This window comes from Aethalodelphis obliquidens, unplaced genomic scaffold (genome assembly GCF_003676395.1).
Source record: "Aethalodelphis obliquidens isolate GAN/ISIS:26980383/991018 unplaced genomic scaffold, ASM367639v1 scaffold6, whole genome shotgun sequence".
Taxonomy (NCBI): Eukaryota; Metazoa; Chordata; class Mammalia; order Artiodactyla; family Delphinidae; genus Aethalodelphis; species Aethalodelphis obliquidens.
In genome coordinates this window covers 54734913-54754735 of record NW_020837950.1, presented here as the reverse complement: position 1 = coordinate 54754735, position 19823 = coordinate 54734913, and the positions used below count along the sequence as shown (strand labels likewise).

The window sequence follows — 19823 nt, the reverse complement described above, 5'->3', positions numbered from 1 at the left end:
ATACACAATGGAAATGAAAACTGCAGCCCTCCTCTCCCTTCTCCTCAAGTCAGTTTACATTAGGTTCATTCTTTCTCACTTCCACTGAGAAAATCTCACTCAGTTGTGACTGAGTGTGAAGAAACACAATGACACCCTAGGAGAATCCACTGTAGTATAAAGCTTTGTTGTGATACAGTTTGAACATTTCCAAGCTAGCATCTAGTTTTGTTGGTGTAATATCGTGAGATTTATCATCTCACTCCACAAATAAAAGAATAATCCCTTCAGAAAGCCTGGTGACTCTGGGGGAAGAGATGAAGCTCAGGATAGGAAAGAGGAGGAGGGTTCTTCAGGGAGCCACAGGTCAACACCCATGGAGGCCAAGTGGTTACGAGCACAGGCTCATGAGCTAGGTTGTCTGAGTTCAAACCCTGTTTCTGTTGCTTTTGGCAACAGAAAACTCTGTGAGTTTCCTCATCTGTAAAATGGGGCTAATAAAGACTACCAGATGTAGTTTACAGTTAAATGAAATAATGTTTTATAAAATATTTAGAACAGTGCTTGGCATATGGTAAGTGCTCAGTGTTACTGGAGAGTCAAAACTATGCTCTGGACTTTTGGATAACTCCTTGGTTTGGTTTCAAGGGAGTGGATAATCCTGGCTCTGTATTTCACTAAGAAGAGAATTATTCAAATGACTTTTTCCAGGTCAATGTATTTGGAAGTTTCCGCACAGTACCTTGGGTGTCAATAAACATAGATATCTACATCAGAAAAAAAAAAATCTATAAAATCCAGCAGATATGTGTCTATCTTTCTCATTGGCCATATAGTTTTAGCTTGATAATGCCTTTAGAATTACTATGTAGAAAAATAATTTTATCTGATAATTGTATTTCAAAGAAATATTCAAATACACAGACATAGGGGAAAATGTTGAAATTAACTGACTATATAATTGCAAAGAAATAAAGCCATACTATAAAAACACAACTCAGGAAGAGAGAAGAGAGTCCAGCTCCTTTTTAAACTATCCCTCCTCCATTATGGAAAAAGCGCTACGGTGCTGACGACCAGCCCATTTGCCTTCTCAGAATTCTCAGTCTATCTCTTTCTTGCTTGAGCTGTTTTTTATATATATATATATATATATATATATAAAAATTTTTTTTTTTTTTTTGGCTGCGTTGGGTCTTTGTTGCCGCGCCCGGGATTTCTCTAGTTGCAGCGCTACTCTTTGCTGTGGTGCACAGGCTTATCATTGTGGTGGCTTCTCTTGTTGCAGAGCACGGGGCCTAGGCACACGGGCTTCAGTAGTTGTGGCACGCAGCTCAGTAGTTGTGGCACGCAGGCTCAGTAGTTGTGGCACACGGGCTTAGTTGCTACGTGGCATGTGGGATCTTCCCAGACCAGGGCTCGAACCTGTGTCCCTTGCATTGGCAGGCGGATTTTTAACCACTGCACCACCAGGGAAGTCCCAAGCTGTTATATTTTGTGTGCCAACAAATCCTTTCTGTTTTACTGAAATGCTTTCTACTAACTTCATGTTATATAAAGGAATGGAAAACTATAATTAGGAGTTTGTGTTCTACATGTGCTTTACTTTGTCATTACCTGAATACAAGCTTTGCCTTTAGAATATGGATAATAATTTAACAATAATTACTTACTCACCTGTTTAAATTTTTTTAATTTATAGCATTTTTTCTTGCTTCTTTTTTGCAGTCTGTAACTATAACAGTAACAAATTCAGACACAGTGAATGATGTTATCAACATGTCACTTTCAAAGCTAGGAATAACTGTAAGTTACCTGCAAGTTATTTTTAGTTAAAAACCAACTTTGATTTTTGAGATTCGTGTGTTTGTGTGTGTGTGTGTATGATGTACCTACCATCATAAGACAGCTAATTATTACAGATATGTAAGTCATATTTGGTGCCCCTAAGTTCAGAAGTTGAAGGCAGCAAAGCTATGTTATTAGCCTATACATGAGTGTTGTATTTCCATTTTAAATTCTGTGTGAATTGTAAGTCATAGCATAATGAACTCGGGCTATAATTTTAGAGTGCTATGAAAACATGCACTTTACTGTATACATTATATACCTAGACAATAAGATTCTAAATATTTCCTCCTCTATTGGACCTTGCTTTCTGTATCTTCTTTCCTGATTCCTCCCATCCCATCCCCATTTACCCTGATTGCCATCTGAGGACTCAATCTCAGCATGAGAAATCCTAAATGTATCTTTTGATGTAAATTTGACATAAAGACCACCTGGCTAGAAGCTACATCCCCTTGTTGCAGGTCCTGAGAATGAGATAGCTAATGCCTCTTGTGAACTGGTAAAGAAGACAAGTTCTGAATAAAACCATGGATCTGGGGGCATTTATGTACACATCACTTTCATCTTGTTTTGCTTTCAAGTATCTGTTCTCCTTTATGTTTTGATAGGACTGTTATGGCTTGTTGAAAATTTTTTGGTGAAAGACATGGCTATGTTTGGGGATGAGGGTGCATAAGGGAAAAGAGAGGGCAAGGGGCATTCAGATGGACAGAACTGAAGAAAGCACTTGTAAAGCATGGCTCCCTATATAAAATTATATATAAATATATAAAATTTATATATATAAGTAGATATATATGTGAATATATATATTTATAAATGTGAAAATGTCTTGATATTATGATATGACATAATGACAATATTTGTATTTAAGTTTTGTCTGACTCAGTGGTATATTAAAGCCCCTTAAAAACTCAGGTCAGCCAGAATTTGGTATAAGAAATCAATGATTTCTGTAAAAATTGAATTTAATAATACATTTTAAATAAAACTGAATTTATATGCACTGAGTAAAGCACCCCTCTGCGTTGACTTCTAACCTATTTGATATATATGTCCTGAATAAGAATGAAATCTTAGAAGAGAGTGGTTTTAGGGATAAGGTTGGTGAGATTAATGTTAGAGCTCATTTTATTTCATTTTGTAATTTTCCTTTGCTTAAAGTGATCAATCTCACCAGACAAGAAAAATTTTCTATTTTAATGAAGAATTGGGGTTATATGCCTATACACGTATTCCTGATTTAAGGGATTCCAACATAGTTTTTCCAATCTTTACCGTAAAAGAAAAGATTTTGGGCTTCCCTGGTGGCGCAGTGGTTGAGAGTCCGCCTGCCGATGCAGGGGACACGAGTTCGTGCCCCGGTCTGGGAAGATCCCACATGCCGTGGAGTGGCTGGGCCCGTGAGCCATGGCCGCTGAGCCTGCACGTCTGGAGCCCGTGCTCCGCAACGGGAGAGGCCACAACAGTGAGAGGCCCGCGTACCGCAAGAAAAAAAAAAAAAAAGATTTTTATTAGCTCTCACTTCTTATTTGCAATACAATTTTGAGCAGATTTAGCCGTGTGTGTGTGTGTGTGTGTGTGTGTGTGTCTGTGTGTGTGTCTGTGTGTCTGTGTGTCTGTGAGTGAGACTGCTTCCATACCAGGACCCTGCCTCCTTTCACGGCAAGGCCATGATTTTTAATCAGGAGTCAAGGGCAAGCATACATAGTACCTATCACCAACAACTCTATTTCAAACATTTCCTCTCCTCTTTAATTCAGCAGTCTTTATAATTGAGACTTGTTTCAAATGGGATATCCAGTATTCCTAGGCAGTGATTCTGCTGGGAGTTAATTGTTTTCTGCATCTGACTTAATCTCTAGGTTAGAGTCCTTGTCCCTTCTTTCCCTTGAGTGGCGCTTGTCTACATCAAAGCAAGTGGGCTGAATTTACTCTGCCATCTACTCAAGGCCTCTTGGGTATTTGTCTCCTTTTGCTCATGGTTGCTGAGCTAATGATGCCTTTCTCTTTTTTTAATATTTATTTATTGATTTGCCTGCACTGGGTCTTAGTTACGGCACGTGGGATCTTCGGTGCAGCATGAGGGATCTTTAGTTGCAGCACGCGGGATCTTTTCAGTTGCGGCATGTGGGAATCTTACTTGCAGCATGCAGGCTCTTAGTTGCAGCATGTGGGATCCAGTTCCCTGTCCAGGGATCGAACCTGGGCCCCCTGCATTAGAAGCACAGAGTGCTAACCACTGGACCACCAGGGAAGTCCCTAACGATGCCTTTCAAGTTTTAATTTGCTCAGAAATAGTCATGGCAGAGTATGTGACTCTCTGGACAACATGCTTGCCTGAGCAGGGACATTTGAAGGCAAAAGCCAACAGTCTCCAGGGAGTCTGTTGAAGAATTTTAGCAACAGAGACAGCAGAGACAGCAGAAAGCAGGACTCCTCCAGCGTGAAGGAGCATTACCATGATTTTTTTATGCCATGGGCCACCCACAAATTGAGGGGCTGATTGCATGTGGTTCCATAGATCCCCACCCTTTATCAAAAAGGACAAGAATCTCAGACGGTCCATTGGAGGCTGCGAGAGGGACAGGGGTTACTGAAATCAGCACTATTAACTCAAAAAATTGTAGCCACCCCTATGGACCAAATAGCATTTATACTAGCCCAAATTCTTTTTTTTGGAAGTACAGAAATGCTAAGGAAATGTGTTTTCAAGTACCTACTGGGAAGATTTGCTGTGACACATAGTTCTTTTTGTCTCCAAGGGCTCTGAGAAAGATTACCAGCTGTGGGTCAGTTCTGGCAAGAAAGAGGCCTCATACCTACTCACTGGTTAAGTGTCAGGGAAAACCTAAGATGGGGATGATTGGGTTCAAAATTGTGACCCTAAAGTCTCAAAGTAATGGTTGATCAGTCTTAAGCTTAAATACCCTTAAAAGTGAAAATACCATGCAATATTTATTCATGGATTTATTAAATAATTCCAAGCACTTACTCTATCCCAAGCACTGATAACATCTTTTCATTCAGCAATTTGTGGTCTAGTTGGGGAGAGAAATGTGAATTTTTCTTCTTTGCTTTCTTCACTTGACAAACAGAGTTATCTTGAAGATATTTATTTACTTACTCTTTACTTACTTACTTAGGTATGAAAGCAACACAAAACTGGAATTTCTTTTTCTCATACATTATTTTTCATATTCCAGTCTTGAAGTCCTCTGTTCCATTTCCTAACTACTAAATAGTTTCCATTTTGTGAGAATCTTCTAAAATCCAGCCATGCCTCTGAACCCAAATACATTTATTTAATACCTGCTCTGTGCCCACAACTTTTCTCAGCATCATAAAGAAAATGAGATAATCACACTCAGACTCTTCAAGTCTTCACTGACTAAACCACCTGTACTTTGCTATTTCTCAAGCTGAGTTTACCAGCATTGCTCTTGAGGTTTTTGATAAACAGATTACACCTTTCCTAAAATAGTTACTGTAGCAAGTTAGCTAGAAATAATAATACATACTCTTGGATTAGCAAATATGTTCAGTGTAGTCAGTGAAAAAAGAGGGATTAAAACAAGGGAAAGGGGCTTCCCTGGTGGCGCAGTGGTTGAGAGTCCGCCTGCCGGTGCAGGGGACACGGGTTCGTGCCCCGGTCTGGGAAGATCCCACATGCCGTGGAGTGGCTGGGCCCGTGAGCCATGGCCACTGAGCCTGCGCGTCGGGAGCCTGTGCTCCGCAACGGGAGACGCCACAATAGTGAGAGGCCCGCGTACCGCAAAAAAAAAAAAAAAAAAAAAAAAGAGAGAAAGGACAAAATCTGTAGCAGAACTTGCAATATAGTAAAGGTGACAATGATTTCTGCTAGAAATCTTAGTGCATTCCCTCTTACATGCAGTATCTTTTTTTCTTTATTAATCTTGCAATAATCCTGTAAGGCTATTACTCTTTCAAGTGATCTGAAGAACGTTTTCAAGTGATCTGGAAAATCCAATCAACTGAGTTTTTTCTACGATATGTAGAGTCCCAGTCTTAGAATACACTGAGTCACCAAGTACATAGCTGAGGACAAAATCCCCTCACCCATTTCATGTGTTTTTCTTTTTTAATGTTGACATCTTTGTAAGAGTCAGTCAGCAATAAAGTGGAAAAAAAATGAATACTTAAATATATTTATTTTAACAAAATGCATTAAGTTAAACAAAACCACATAGATGACAACTTTTAGGCTTCGAACAGCTTCACTCACCACGGCTGGCTCTAAGGACTCCTAAGAGCCTGTCATTCATGATGATACCTTAGCAGTCATTCTGAATGCATTTAACATGCTCTCAATTCACAATTATGGATTAGCTCCTGGTTATCCTGGTGATTTGGTTGTATTTTATTCCTGTCATGGAAGTTTCTTTTGCTTTAAAGGATGTAAGTCGCTGTGATTCTTGTTCTGAACAAAGCACTGACATTGCATTTACGCCAGATTAAAAGCAAAAGCAAGAGTTCCCTAAGTTACATTCAATAATAAATCAGGGGACTTCCCTGGTGGCACAGTGGTTAAGAATCTGCCTGCTAATGCAGGGGACATGAGTTCGAGCCCTGGTCTGGGAAGATCCCACATGCCGCGGAGCAACTAAGCCCGTGCGCCACAACTACTGAGCTTGCGCTCTAGAGCCCGCGAGCCACAACTACTGAAGACCATGTGCCTCGAGCCGGTGGTCTGCAACAAGAGAAGCCACCACAATGAGAAGCCCACGCACCGCAATGAAGAGTACCCCCTGCTCGCCACAGCAATGAAGACACAACGCAGCCAAAAATAAATAAATAAATAATAATAATAAATCAGAAATGAAAGAAAAGGAACTTTCATTCTATTCTTAAAAAATGAAATCCATGTCACAGCACAGGGTCTTTGAGAGTTCTATGGTGAGGAAGCAATTTAAAGCCTGAAAGAGTAAAAAAAATCACTTGGCAGGTAACTCCCAATGATTTCTAGTGTGGTTTTCCACTCCGTAAACACTGTTTTGCACTTCGCTTCTGGGTTTCCACCACCATGCAGCCTTGCCTCTGATCGCTGCCTTGCAGGACCCCCCTCAGAGGGAAGGCAGCAGTGGGAGGCAAACATAAAGGCAAACAACCCCACTGCTCTGGAATAGCTATGGCTATTGAACTGACAAAAGGAAATGAAAAATCTGTTTGTTAAACTGACGTGTGAGAGAACAGTGATCATAGCAATTTTTAACATATATAGTCCAATTATTTTTAAAATATTAAGCACCAGTGTTTATTAATATACTTACTTTTATCCTTATGAGTCTATGTGAGGGTAAGCATTTCAAAGGAGGAATGTAAGGCAAGTACTTTGCCTAAGATGTACAACCTAGTGAGTGTCAAGGCAGAAACTAGAAGGCCTTCAATATTCTCAGATGGAAACATAATGAAAGTCAACATTGTGCAATGCACTGATGGATATATACAGTCCAAGCCAAGCAATGTGTCTACAAACATTTTTCTCTACTCTTTTGCTTGGGCACCTGCTTTCTGTAGGGTGTCCCCCATGACAGTGCACATCATGCTCACTCAGGAGGCACAGCCTTCTCTACCCAGAAGGCCCAGAAGAACGGCAGCCACACCAGCGTGGCGCACTTCCTCACGGTAAGGTAGGTTTGATCGCGCCCATCACCATCAGCAGAATCTACATTTAGATTTTTCTCCATACAGGGCATGAACATCCCTATGGAATTAAGATGAGCCACTTCCAGCTACTGTGCTCCTGCAGCGGGGACTGGACGACTCCACCTCTCCTTCCGCCCTTCAGGAGGCCTGCCTCCTGAAGCAGGAGTCCCAAGAGATTCAAGCCCGGTGAAACCCAAGCACTCAGCCAGGATCCAAGCCAGGAATCAGTGGGGAAAGGTAAGCCCCTTCCCTTCCTGCAAGTGTCTTCTCTTGGTTTTTGCCCCTACTGCTGAAAGCAAACTCATAACACACAGCCTATTCTCCATGTAGGGGTGCGGGGGGGCGGTATAGGCAGGCACCAACACCCACCCAGAATCAAGCTCAGAGAAACCCCAAAGGTCTGAAATCAAGACCCAACTCACTTCTAGGAAAGTTGTTTTTTTTTTTTTAATTCCTCTAGGGAGACATCTCCCTTCTCTGTATCCCCAGAGCACTCCCCACATATAATTATGTCTGTACACATCTGTGTGTCTTATTAGAACATGAGCTTCTTATGGCCTCGGAACACATCTTCCCCATCCTAGGGTTTTGCCTAGCACCTCATGCCCTCACAGGAGGTGGTTAGATGACTGTATGGCTTAGATAAGACCTGGAATCTGTTCTGGGCTTAGGCTGAAGTGGCCTTGGGGGTTCTGGTTAGAAATGAACTCTCAGTTCTACCCCCAGAGCAACCTCATTTTCCACGTATGCTTCAGACCCAGGTGGCGACTGGAACTGGACTGAATATTTTCAGTTAGGGTTTTTTAAAATCTTCCCTTTTGCAATTTTTTTTTCCCCTACCATTCCAATATTGTCCCATCAATATTTCTTTCTCTGAATAAAATGTGTTATTCATTTGGGAAGTATTGAGGCCAGCATAGAATTTCTACTTAAAGTATTTTTATTGTTATGATTATTATTCTATAAGCACAAAGTTTCAAAAATTTTATTTTTTAATATTCAAACCCTAATTTGAGCATGAGGAAACACTAACCTAAATCTTATCAGGACTGTTTAAGAAAGATGAGGTTATAACGTTAGCTTGTTTAATAGTCCCCATATTTTTTCATGGCTATAGCATACACTTTTAATGGTCACAGGGGCAACATGAACTCTAATATCAAACAATGTATGTTATGAAAGGTCCAACTAAGCCTGAAACTATCTTTGAGAAAGTACAGGACTCAATGTCTATTTTGCTTTCTGTCTATGCTCATGGAGTAGATGGATATATAGCTTTGTAGCAAGGGATAAAGCACTCTTTTTAAGAGCATTCTTATTAAAGCTGAACAATGAATGAATACATTTGGAATACATGAATACATTTGGATAGTTTTAGAAATAATACAATCAGCTTAAGAGTAGGGAAACCAGGTTGCACAAAACAACTCAACCTATATAAACATGTATCTTAAACATTTGTACATGTTAATGTAGAAGAATCTCCTCCTGGATTTAAGAATGTATTTGCTTTCTTCATTCTCTCCTTTTAAAATGATGGAGGTATGCATGTCAGGGCAAGAAGAGCCTAAGGTAGAGTGGTGGCATTCCTTCATGACTGCATATCTCTGGAGGCTGCAAAATCAAACGGAGAATGGGAGTGGGGTCTGCTTTGAGGGGAGGAGACCGATGTCTAGGCTGCCGTAGGCCCTCTGAGGGAGGAAATTACCTTCATCAAGGCTGCTATGGGCCATGTCTGTGTTGAGTACATTATGTAGTCCAGTGGGGTGTAGGCAGCATCATTTTTGTTAAATTTGAGAAATCAAAGCTCAAAGAGTTTTAAGTAACCTAGCCAACTAAGTGGCAGAACAGGAGCCTTCTGGTTTTCTCACCCAGCACAAGTGTTTTGCCCACATGAGTGGACATGGTGACACACTCACTATGTCTCAGAAAAGACAAGTGGATGGGCGTTTAAGGATATTTGGTAAAATGTTGCTCATCTGTTTATTTTTCTACAACTTGGCTCCTCTGTTGACTTTTTTTAGTTGGTTATTTAAGCAGGTTTTTTAAGCAAATGTTAAACAGGTTACTTAAGCAAACATCAGGAAAAGATTCATAGCTAGGCAGTAGAAACTTTGAACTTAGCTTTTCATTGCTGATCACTTTTTTCTGAAAAGCGTTTGTCAGCATTCCTTTGACAGGGGCTGTTGGGTAGTTAAAAATCATCTCTGGGTAGCTGGGTAGGGTGTTACAGGAAGATGGCCACCTGGCATCTTACCATATAGCCAGCATTTAATGACTACTTCCCAAGGACCCTGACTGCAGAAGGTCATCTATGGAGCTGCCTGAGGGTTGTGGCCTACCAGAGGAGAGGTCCAGAGGATGGCTGAAAAGTGGGGTCAGGCAGGATGTGTCATGAAGGGCAGATCCTTTTGATGGGAGAAAAGTTGACCACGGTCGGGTACTCAGAAAGCCAAACAGGAAATCTAAGAGTGGGAAGAAGCCTACTACAAAAGTAAATGATTACCAAACTCTGCTTGATTTGAATACCAAATCTTTTTGGCTTTTAAAATGAGATTTGACACCTGAATCCACTGATAATACTTAACATCAGGAAACTTGTATAACACAGGTTAAGTGACTCATGACACAGTGCAGAGGCAGTAGATAGCACTGTCTGGGGAATACTGTCACTCGGAGAATCAGCCCTGAGTCTAATCAAGCCTCTAGGTTTAACTACTGGTGTGCAGGATATGGTGAAGAAGAATACACTAACACCACAGGATGCAATTAGCCAATTTCAGAATGTGGGAAATTCTATACAAGAAGTGACTCAGGTTCTCTCTCTTCCAGCCACTGCAATGAACATGCTATAAAAGGTAAGTGGTGGAAATCAGGTTAAATGAACTAAACTACTATTAGTAATAATCTTTCTTCTTCCTTAGATTCAGGCCAGAAGACAGTTAAGAGGAGTTCAGTCAAAAACTGGGCCTTGGGCTTCCCTGGTGGCGCAGTGGTTGAGAGTCCACCTGCCGATGCAGGGGACAGGGGTTCGTGCCCCGGTCCAGGAAGATCCCACATGCGCGGATCGGCTGGGCCCGTGAGCCATGGCCGCTGAGCCTGCGCGTCTAGAGCCTGTTGCTCTGCAACAGGAGAGGCCACAACAGTGAGAGGCCCGTGTACCGGGAAAAAAACAAACAAACAAAAAAAACTGGGCCTTTTGGCGGAGCTCCAGCACTCGTGAGGACAACCAGTGCCCAGTTCCACCACCCACAAAGCCAAATCAGCTCTTCGGAGCTTCTCTCGAGGACGTGTGGGATAATGACCACCCGCCTGCCCCAATTCTGCTAGGTCTCATCTTGGTCTTCTGTAGCCCTCCTGAGGAGGGGAGCTCTGAGAGCGCAAGTGTTCTCATCCAACTCTATCCTCAAGCGGAGAAGTCATTAGACAGCCCCTGGCTTTGACTGAGTTTTGTTAGTATTACTTCAAAGAATAAGATCTGATTTAGGTACTGCAGAGTCATGAGGCAAATACAACAGGAAAAGATACTCTTGTCCATTCCACTGGTTTCAGCAAAGACCCACCTGCACCTGCTCAGATCAGTGAAAATGGGCTCTGTGGAATCTGAGAGTCCACCTCATCCTCATATTCTCTCATCTCCTTCCTTGAACTCCACACTCAGTCTCAAGTCTCCTTCAGCTGAGTTTACTCAATCTTATGACTCAAAATATCTCACATAGATTTCATTTGTAATTCAAGTGCTTAAGCATAAAGACTCATCCCCTGGCAAGTATGAGTCATTTAATCCTGACAGACTGCTTCAGATGAAAGTCAGAGTTTGACCTGTGTTATAGCAAATTAGCATACTGAATTGTCAGCGCTCTCCAAGCACTATACCACATGCAGGGAATCTTATGCTATATATGAAGAAATTTATCACACTTTTGATAGTTACATGCTAGCTACTACCCCAGTCCTTGCACTTTTCACAGCAAATTTACGGGGTAACTATGATTATCATCTTCCCCACTTCATAAGTGAAAAACAAAAAAGCCTCAGTAAAGTATGTGCTGTGCCTGAAGTCATATAGCAGATGAGTAGCATAACAGATTCCAGATTCCTTGGATTACCTGACTCCAATATCTGTTACCTCTCCACTCTGTAAGCAGAGGACATGAAGACACAACAAAAGGAAATGAAAGACAGATGAGAAGGGAATATGATCAGAGAAGGAGGAGAGGGGTTTTGAGCCTGTCTTAAAAGAGGGGAGGAAATACAGGAAGTAGAAATGGGGTATACAGTCACTGAAAGGAGAATAAACAAATGGGAAATTAGTATGGCGAAAAGATTTCTACACTTAGTAAAGAGCATCTATAATAGGGAATAATGAGAAAGGAGCAGTGAAGGAGGAGAGGGGGATTCTACAAAGGCCTCAAAGCAGAGAAGTTTAACAGTGTGAATTTACTAAAAAGGAAAATCTGATTAAACAAGTGTTTAAAATGTTTCAGTGTATGAATGTAAAATGGATTGTTGGGTAGAAAATATATTTGGAAACACTGAAAAAAAATTTCAAATGGACTTCAGTCCTTCCAGCTCTAGCACTGTACCCTCATATACCCCAGCTCTGTCAAAAAGGGGGCAAGCTTGTGCTCCGGGCTTGCAGATAGGAAATGCCACATAGTTTTCTTTTCTTCCCTATAGCATATGCTTTCCTTTATCAATCAAAAAGGGCCTCTCACAGAAGGCATCTTCAGAAAATCAGCCAGTATAAAATCATGCAGAGCCCTAAAGGAGAAACTAAACTCTGGGGACAAAGTGAACTTGGATGATGAATCCGTTCTTATGGTAGCATCCATCTTAAAGGTAGGGAACGTTCTAGCATTATCCACACACAGAGTAACTCTGAAGCTATATGACTGGTCCTTCATCATGACTGCCCAAGAACCGTAATAGGCATAATATAAAAACACTTGACAAAGTCAAAACTGAAGGAAGCTACTTTGGGTGTTAAAAGTCCCACAATGTTAGATATACTTTCCTTTTTCATCACACAACACCCTCCCCATCTTCATTCCTGAACACTCCATGCAAAAGAATAAAAATAATCAACTTTAAAACACACACTTACACATACAGAGTGTTTACCAAAACAAGCTTCCTGCTTTTGATGACTTCCTCGCCACCTTCCTAATGAAGGCAAAGTTCATATTAAAGAAAATTCATATTAAGCTTTTGGAAATAGTTACACAAGTTTACCACAGTAAGTAAACATTTGCCTTACAACGAATCAAAAAATGCTCAGTGAGGACACCTGATCCCTTCATCGTCCTTCCTTCCCCTGTCTCTTAATGCCTTTTACTTTAAAATTAGTGTAGGGATGACTCCACCCTTTGTTCCTCCTTTTTCCTCCTTTTACCACCTTTGGCATCCTTTGTTGATATTGGTAGTTTAACCCACCACCCGTGGTTATAGTTACATGGTAACCAGCTCCTACCACATGCCTCTTTTTATAAATCTGACTTTTAAAGTGGGTGCAGCAGTCAAAATCAGTTTGGAATTCTGAAAATTCAATAGATTTATACAAAAATAGATTGAGTTTGAAATGATACAGCTAAATCACAAGTGTCTAGTTACATTTCTACCAGGGGAATAACAACAGAAAAATTTAATCAATCCATGTTGGTACTTGTTAGCAGCTCTGAACAAAAATATGTTAATGTAGTAATGACTGTAAACAGTTTATTAAAATGATCTTAGAAACTCAGTAACATTTGGTCTTTCCTTGTCCCCTATTAATGTTTGATTGTAATCTGACTATATGATAAATAGCAACAGTTCAGAAATGACTTAGAGTTGACCCCTACTACACTAGCACCATAATAACGCACACTAGGTATGCAAATAGCAAGATGAGTATTGCCCTCCGTAGGGTGCACACACGGAACTGACGTGATTTTCTAGCAAAAGTTAGTAGGCTCTTGCCTATTTCCATGTTATAAGCACAGACTAGCAAGAGGGTAGCTACTCATGGCTACAGTTCTTAGACATTCACAACGTTTCCTCTTCCTAAAGTTGACTGATCTCGGTGGGGAATCAAACTTTGCAACCTTGGCTTTGTATAATACCATGTGTCACACTAACCAGAGAGTTGGTCTAAATCAGAAATGAATATATCATCAGTACCACATTGAGTCTGCCATTAAACTATCTATAAACAGAGATCCAGCAGCAGATACCCCTGGCACATTCTGCACACGTCATGTTCTGGCTTAACCACACTCAGCCTCACCAATGGACTCTACAGAACAGGGTCCAGGAAAGAGAGGAGACACACACTCCAAATGCATGTAGTTTGGTACACATGAGGCAAAGGCCCTGCTGCACCCTCCCAGACTCCCAGAACCAGCCAAAGCTGGAGTGCTTCCTCTCTCCATGTATATTGGGGCCACTCCTTAGGAAACAGTGAAAAACCTAATGATCGTGAGTGGGTACTGTATACCAATAACACAGCAAAGGTACGAGAGGACAAAGACTTTGTCCATTGTCTCCACTGCTCTGTTCCCAGGACTCAAAAGAGTGCCTGGCACAAACAGCAGCTCAATAAAAGTAACACTTACTGGATTATAATCATGACAATTGCCTAGAAGCATCTCCTGAGCAAGCTACTATTAAGGGAAGTCGGGCTACATATTAAGACCAGTGGAAGCAAGGTGTGCTTTTGAAACTAGCAAGGCAATGCACTAATTTCCCCTCAGTCTTACACAGAAGACTATGACTTCATAAATTTTAATAGGCCCAATTCTATGATATTAAGACTTGTTCATCAGCCCTCTAAAGTTATGACTTTTCCAGGCCTCCACTTAGGAAGCTTACATTTGCATATCTCTAGCCCTGATACTCAGAAGTTGCAATATATCCAAATTTTCAATTTCCTTTTTTGGGAGGACGTGTTCCATTCAAGGAGTTGTAAGGGGTAACATGTAGTTCCCACTGGGGATTTTGATATATTTCTAACACCTACTGCTTAAACGTCTGCAGAACTGAACTTTTATATAGTTAAAAAAAGGAAGACTGAAGCTATTATTAGTTTTTTTCCCCAAGGAGCATACATACATACCTCAAGTCAGAAAGCCCAGTTCTCTCTTAATATGTGTGCAAGAGCATGTTGGAGGTGTGGTTTTTGGTTATTTTTTTGTTTCAGAACTTTTTTTGCTTGAATTAAGAGCAAACATTGTGTCTAAAGTACAAGCAAAATGGGTATGTCCATTTCTTTTCAAGAAACTAATAGGATTTAGGATGTCACCAGACCTTGTCAGTTTGTACTAGCGTGCTAACATGAGTAGGTTCCAGGTGATGGAAGGGGCTTTAGCGTCATTCTCACTACAGCCCAGAGTCTACTTTTATGCTTCTAATTTTAGTTAGAGAAAATCCAAGCAATGCTTCTGGATGTGCAAGTCAGTGGATAACCAGAGCCAAGCTCTGTGTGGATCACAGTTTGTGTAGTTGAGAAGGAAGTGGGGACTGAACTGAATTTTCCAACTAAATGTTTTCTCTGTAATTTCTCCAACGTATTTATCATAAAAATAATATATATTTTTTATCTGTGTAAGGATTTTCTTCAAAATATCCACGGAAGTGTATTTTCAGCCAGTCTCTATGATAAATGGCTTGGTGTTATTGATCAAGGGAATGAGGAGGAGAAAATAACTGCAACCCAGAGGTAATGATGCAATACTCTTAGGAAAATATTAGCTTATAATTTACAGCTTTGTCCACTAAAATAATGACCAATGTCAGAGGGTTTCACTTGATCATACCCAGGAAGCCAGTTTAAAAATAGATGCATGCCTTACTGTTGATATTGAATTCGTGTTTTTCTCCTCATCTTATTAATATGGAATCCTTGACCATTTTACACCTTCTGAATACATGGAATTGCTGGAGATGAAATCCATTGGTCTAAAAAGAGATGCTAAAGGATCGATCTGCCAGTGGTATGATCTTAACTTTGTCAAACACATAACTAACCAGAGAAGTTCTTACCTGGTTCAGGAATTAAGTTCAATGAAACATTTTTGTATGCATTCATTCCTGGAACTCTGAGAGTGGACTGTGTACATGGTATACAAAGAAGTACTCTGTTCTCTTTGTCTTTCCACTTCCTAAGCAAAATGACTTGCTTCATTTAGAAGTACATTTTTCTGTCTTTAGTCTTTTAGACCAGCTGCCAAAAGCAAGGTAGTTCTCTTGTGATACCTTTTTGGAGTGTTACGCAACATTCCTCATCCAATCAGATGACAGTTTACACTTTATCAGTGTGTACAGCCCCAAGCATTCTTTGCCCGTCTAATTCTGGCAGCTCAGAATTAGAAAACAACTTCACAAAAAAGGTAATGAGATCTCTCATGTTTATGCCTTGTGGGGCAGAGTCCCCACATTGAACCTGAAGTTTGCGGTATTAACTCTGATGGACCAGTTTTTTAAAGTGCGCGTTTTAATTGCATTCCCCTGAAGTGGCAGAGTCCTACTCTGGTGGGGTATGGGAAGGTGGGTTGTTAAGCTGGAAATTAAGAGCAGCTGAGTCACTTCTCCTTTCTCATCCAGGAGACTAAAGAATAGAGAGATGAGAGTAGGATGATATGATAGAAAAGAACCTTGGGCTTTGGAGTCTGAGAGCCAAGGTTCAACTCTCAGCCTAATCACTAAGGGATGTGTAAACTTGGGCAAGGTTCCCAAGCCATGGTTTCATCACTGCACAGTGATGACAACACCTAGCTGCTCTGGTCACTGCTGGCACATCCTAGGTGGCTTGGGCAATATGAGCAGCCATGGCTCCACACATACTGGCCTCGCTCTGCCAGTTGTGGCTCATTCAGAAAATTACTTGGCCACTATTTTGCCTCCACTGCAGGATGCAGAAACTAGTAAAAGATTTCAGAACATCCTAATAGAGCCACAACATGCCTAATAAGAACACAGCTCTTCCCCAAGCTTACCCAGAGCAAGCATGAGGCAAGGCAACACAGTCAGAAAAACACATCACATGTTTTCTCTCCAGCTGCTTCCTTCCACAGAAATCACTGCTTCCCACATTTCAGATATTTCTTAAGTGAATTTCACAAGTTTTTGTGTATTTGATACTTTATAAATTTTAATAAGATGTTGTAATAAATTATATCTCAATAAAACTGGAAAAGTTCTTAAATAAAAATAAATAAATAAAATTTAATAAGAGAATATACATCTTTGCCCCAAATATCCTATGTGGGTTACTTGAAAATTATCCTAGTTTTAAAGATGTAACCATCATTACAAAAATGTTAGCTACTTAAATTAGGCCACAAATTATAATTTTAGCCCACTGATTAAAAGAATTTTAAAATCTGTGCCCAAAGTACTCTTGAAAGTATCAGTTATTTCGTAGAGAAAACTAGTGTGTGTGTGTGTGTGTGTGTGTGTATATATATATATATATATATATACTTATTTATTTATTTTAATCAAGTCTGAATTTTTCTCAGAATTATTCTGCATTTTTGTTAGAGCCAAGATTCACATATGAAATGTGATTTATAACTATGCCATAAAATAACACCCTGTTTTTTGCCCTTTTGTGTTACAGATTTCTTTTGTACACTTTCTCACTGAAAACTGCCTCAAGATATTTGGAGAAGATATCACTTCCCTCTTTGAAGAGAGCTCAATGAGTTGTAATAACAGTGATATCACTGATAACAGTGAGAAGGCTGCAGGTACTGTGAATACTTAATTGGCTTTGATGACACAGCAAGGCTACCAGGGGGTCATGGGAGGTCCTTAGACTGTGCTGTCCTGGAGCCCAAAGCACATCCCAAGGGCAATGATTTCCATCTGCTCCAGGTCAGGGGAGGTTTCACACTGTTGTGAAACCAAAGAAAGGATAAGACAGGTCTGACTTCAAGAAGTTGCTAGTACAGCATTAGGAGACATCACGGTATAATACAGCATTTGAGAATTTTTTCAAACAAAACTTTAAATGGGATTCATATATATCAGATGTGCTCTGGCTGAAACTAGAGTGAGGGGCCCAGAGCACTGCCTGGTTTATTCCCTTCTCTCTCCTTTTTCTGGCCAGTGGTCCCTGAGGCACCACAGGTTCCCAGTGCCTTTGAAACAGGTTGAAAAGAACCAGCATCATTGAGAAAACGAGGACTTGACTTAATGTCAAACAGCCTTTCCAGACTATAACCTCATGTGCCTCTATTTACCAACTGCATTAAGTTCGGCCAGTTATTCTAGCTCAGTTTCAGTTTCTTGATCTCTAAAATGTGAATAAAAATAATGTCTAAATCTAAGGATTGTTGTAAAGATTAAATAAGATAATGGATGTAAAATAAATTTGTAAAAAAGCAATTAATAGGGCTAGTAGAAGTTCCCAAGAGATTAGAGCGAGTACTGTTTGAGCCTATCTAATCAAGCTAACTGGTAGCAGTCCATTTTATAAGGCAGCATTTAGATTCAGAACCTGAGGACATGTATCGTGAGTCCCTTCATATTTTTAACATTTCTTGGTTTTATGACATTTACCTCATTGCTTTGAGGAAATCTTTAGGAAAATCCATTTAATGAGGAATTTAGATGAGCCTAATATCTGAGAATATGCTTATACTAAGACAACTTTGTTTTTTTTTCCATCGGTGACAACAAAACAACCTCTTGAATCCAAGCCAGTGAGAGTGATAGTGATTTACAAAAAGGCACAACGGCAGGATGATGCCAAGGCCCCATCTAGCACGGGTCCACCCAGCTACCTGTCTACAATTTTCTAAGTCACTGAAGATTAGAATCTCCACAGTCACACCTGACCCTTCCTTTTTCTTTATTTCCTATAATATCTCACTTGAGAACTCTTTTTACCCAACATTTGCATGATTTTGTTGAGTCTGGATTCAATCCTCAGATCTTATCGAGAAATAAATTAATTTCCTGGCAGAAGAATGAACATGAGGCACCTTAAACCAAGAAAACCACTTTAGATCACTGAATGAAAAATAAGACCTTCCAAGGTCCCAGCTCATCCCATTTGACTTTTTCTTTTTCTTGATTCCATATATGCCTGTTTGAGAAAATCTACCCACAATGTATCTCTTCTATCTTCTATTTCTACCATATTATACTATATTTTTTGTATTGTATTGTACATTTTTATATTGATACAATAAAAATGGGTTCGACAACCATTTTATTTGCTTATGATTCATATTAACACTTCGGTGGAGGCTCATCTGGCAGTTTGGGTGTCCACTAAGATCACTTATGCACCAGCAGTCAGTTGGCAGCTCACACCTGGAGCTAACTTACGTGTCTGCTGGTTGCTGTTGGCTCTGGGTTGATCCCCATGTCTTCAACAAGCTGGCCAGTCTTCTTCATATGGTGGAAGAAGGGCTCCCAATAGCACGAGAGGATTTTCAAGAGGCAATGTAGGAAAGTACTCCACAAAAGACTACAAAGACAATGAGTTATTCATTATTTACTGAGGGCTATTACTGTAATCTACCACACATGAAAATCGTGACTCAAGACAGCATTACTACCACACACATCATTTTATTGATCAGCTTTTAACCGTCCATTCTTTAGACCAGCACTTCCCAAGGGGTATCAGGAAGTGTGGTAGAAAATATCTTTGAAATAATAATTGATTTTTTCCTCAGATATTTCTTGCCTTTACCCTTCTCCCTGTCTTAAGCTGTCTCAGGAGACAGATCATTTCCTCAGGGAACAGAAGTTACGGAAGAATTTGAGGAAAAGAGAGCTCTTTGTTGCTTATCAGTTTTGAAAATTTAGTTTCCTAGGAAACAAAAACAATTCATGGCACAGTAAAAATTTAGGTGGAAACCTCATGGGAAAAGCCCAAAACCATCAGGTGTACGGAACACGTGCCGCATTTCCTGAGTAGAAACCAAGAGGAATCAGGAAGCCCTCACAGAACTAAATGACATATGTAAGAAAGATGGGGCATTGTACATTCATACGAAATTTCTAGTACCTCAACACAGAACAGATCAGTGAAGTTATTCCCACCAATCTGCGAATGGTATGGAAGGAACAAAGAGAGCCACTGGATTTGAATGACATGTCTCAGCAACAGTTGTACAGACCAATTCCCTGGGACCAGATAGCAAGTAGGACATCTCAGCAGATGCCCAGCATACACAGATGACACAGAGGATCAGTTAAGTGTCATCCCCCCACTCCATAACCACCTAACTCCTTGGCACTAGAAGACTCCAGAACATGGCCACACTCATGGAGAAAATGGAGAGATCCTGAATTTTTGCCAATCTGGGAACAAAGGATTAAACTAG

At 40.4% G+C, this 19823-nt stretch overlaps 1 protein-coding gene, 1 long non-coding RNA gene and 1 other non-coding gene across 3 annotated transcripts; 2 read left to right on the top strand and 1 right to left on the bottom strand.

Annotated features, from left to right (window-relative positions):
* Window positions 1–1391: 1391 nt before the first annotated feature.
* LOC113619061 (uncharacterized) lies at window positions 1392–10534 on the top strand. Its single transcript, XR_003432266.1, has 3 exons — window positions 1392–1785; window positions 7543–7734; window positions 10422–10534. It is a non-coding gene; the product is annotated as an uncharacterized LOC113619061 (long non-coding RNA).
* On the bottom strand, window positions 4015–4087 carry TRNAR-UCU (transfer RNA arginine (anticodon UCU)). Its single transcript has one exon. It is a non-coding gene; the product is annotated as a tRNA-Arg (tRNA).
* Window positions 10535–10603: 69 nt separating the features above from the next.
* LOC113619060 (rho GTPase-activating protein 20-like) lies at window positions 10604–18662 on the top strand. The gene is given in 7 exon segments (XM_027103615.1): window positions 10604–12339; window positions 15087–15196; window positions 15688–15710; window positions 15713–15745; window positions 15748–15866; window positions 17099–17225; window positions 18151–18662. Coding segments are annotated over 7 exon segments (705 nt in total). The 5' UTR covers window positions 10604–12180; the 3' UTR covers window positions 18285–18662.
* The last annotated feature ends 1161 nt before the right edge of the window (window positions 18663–19823 follow it).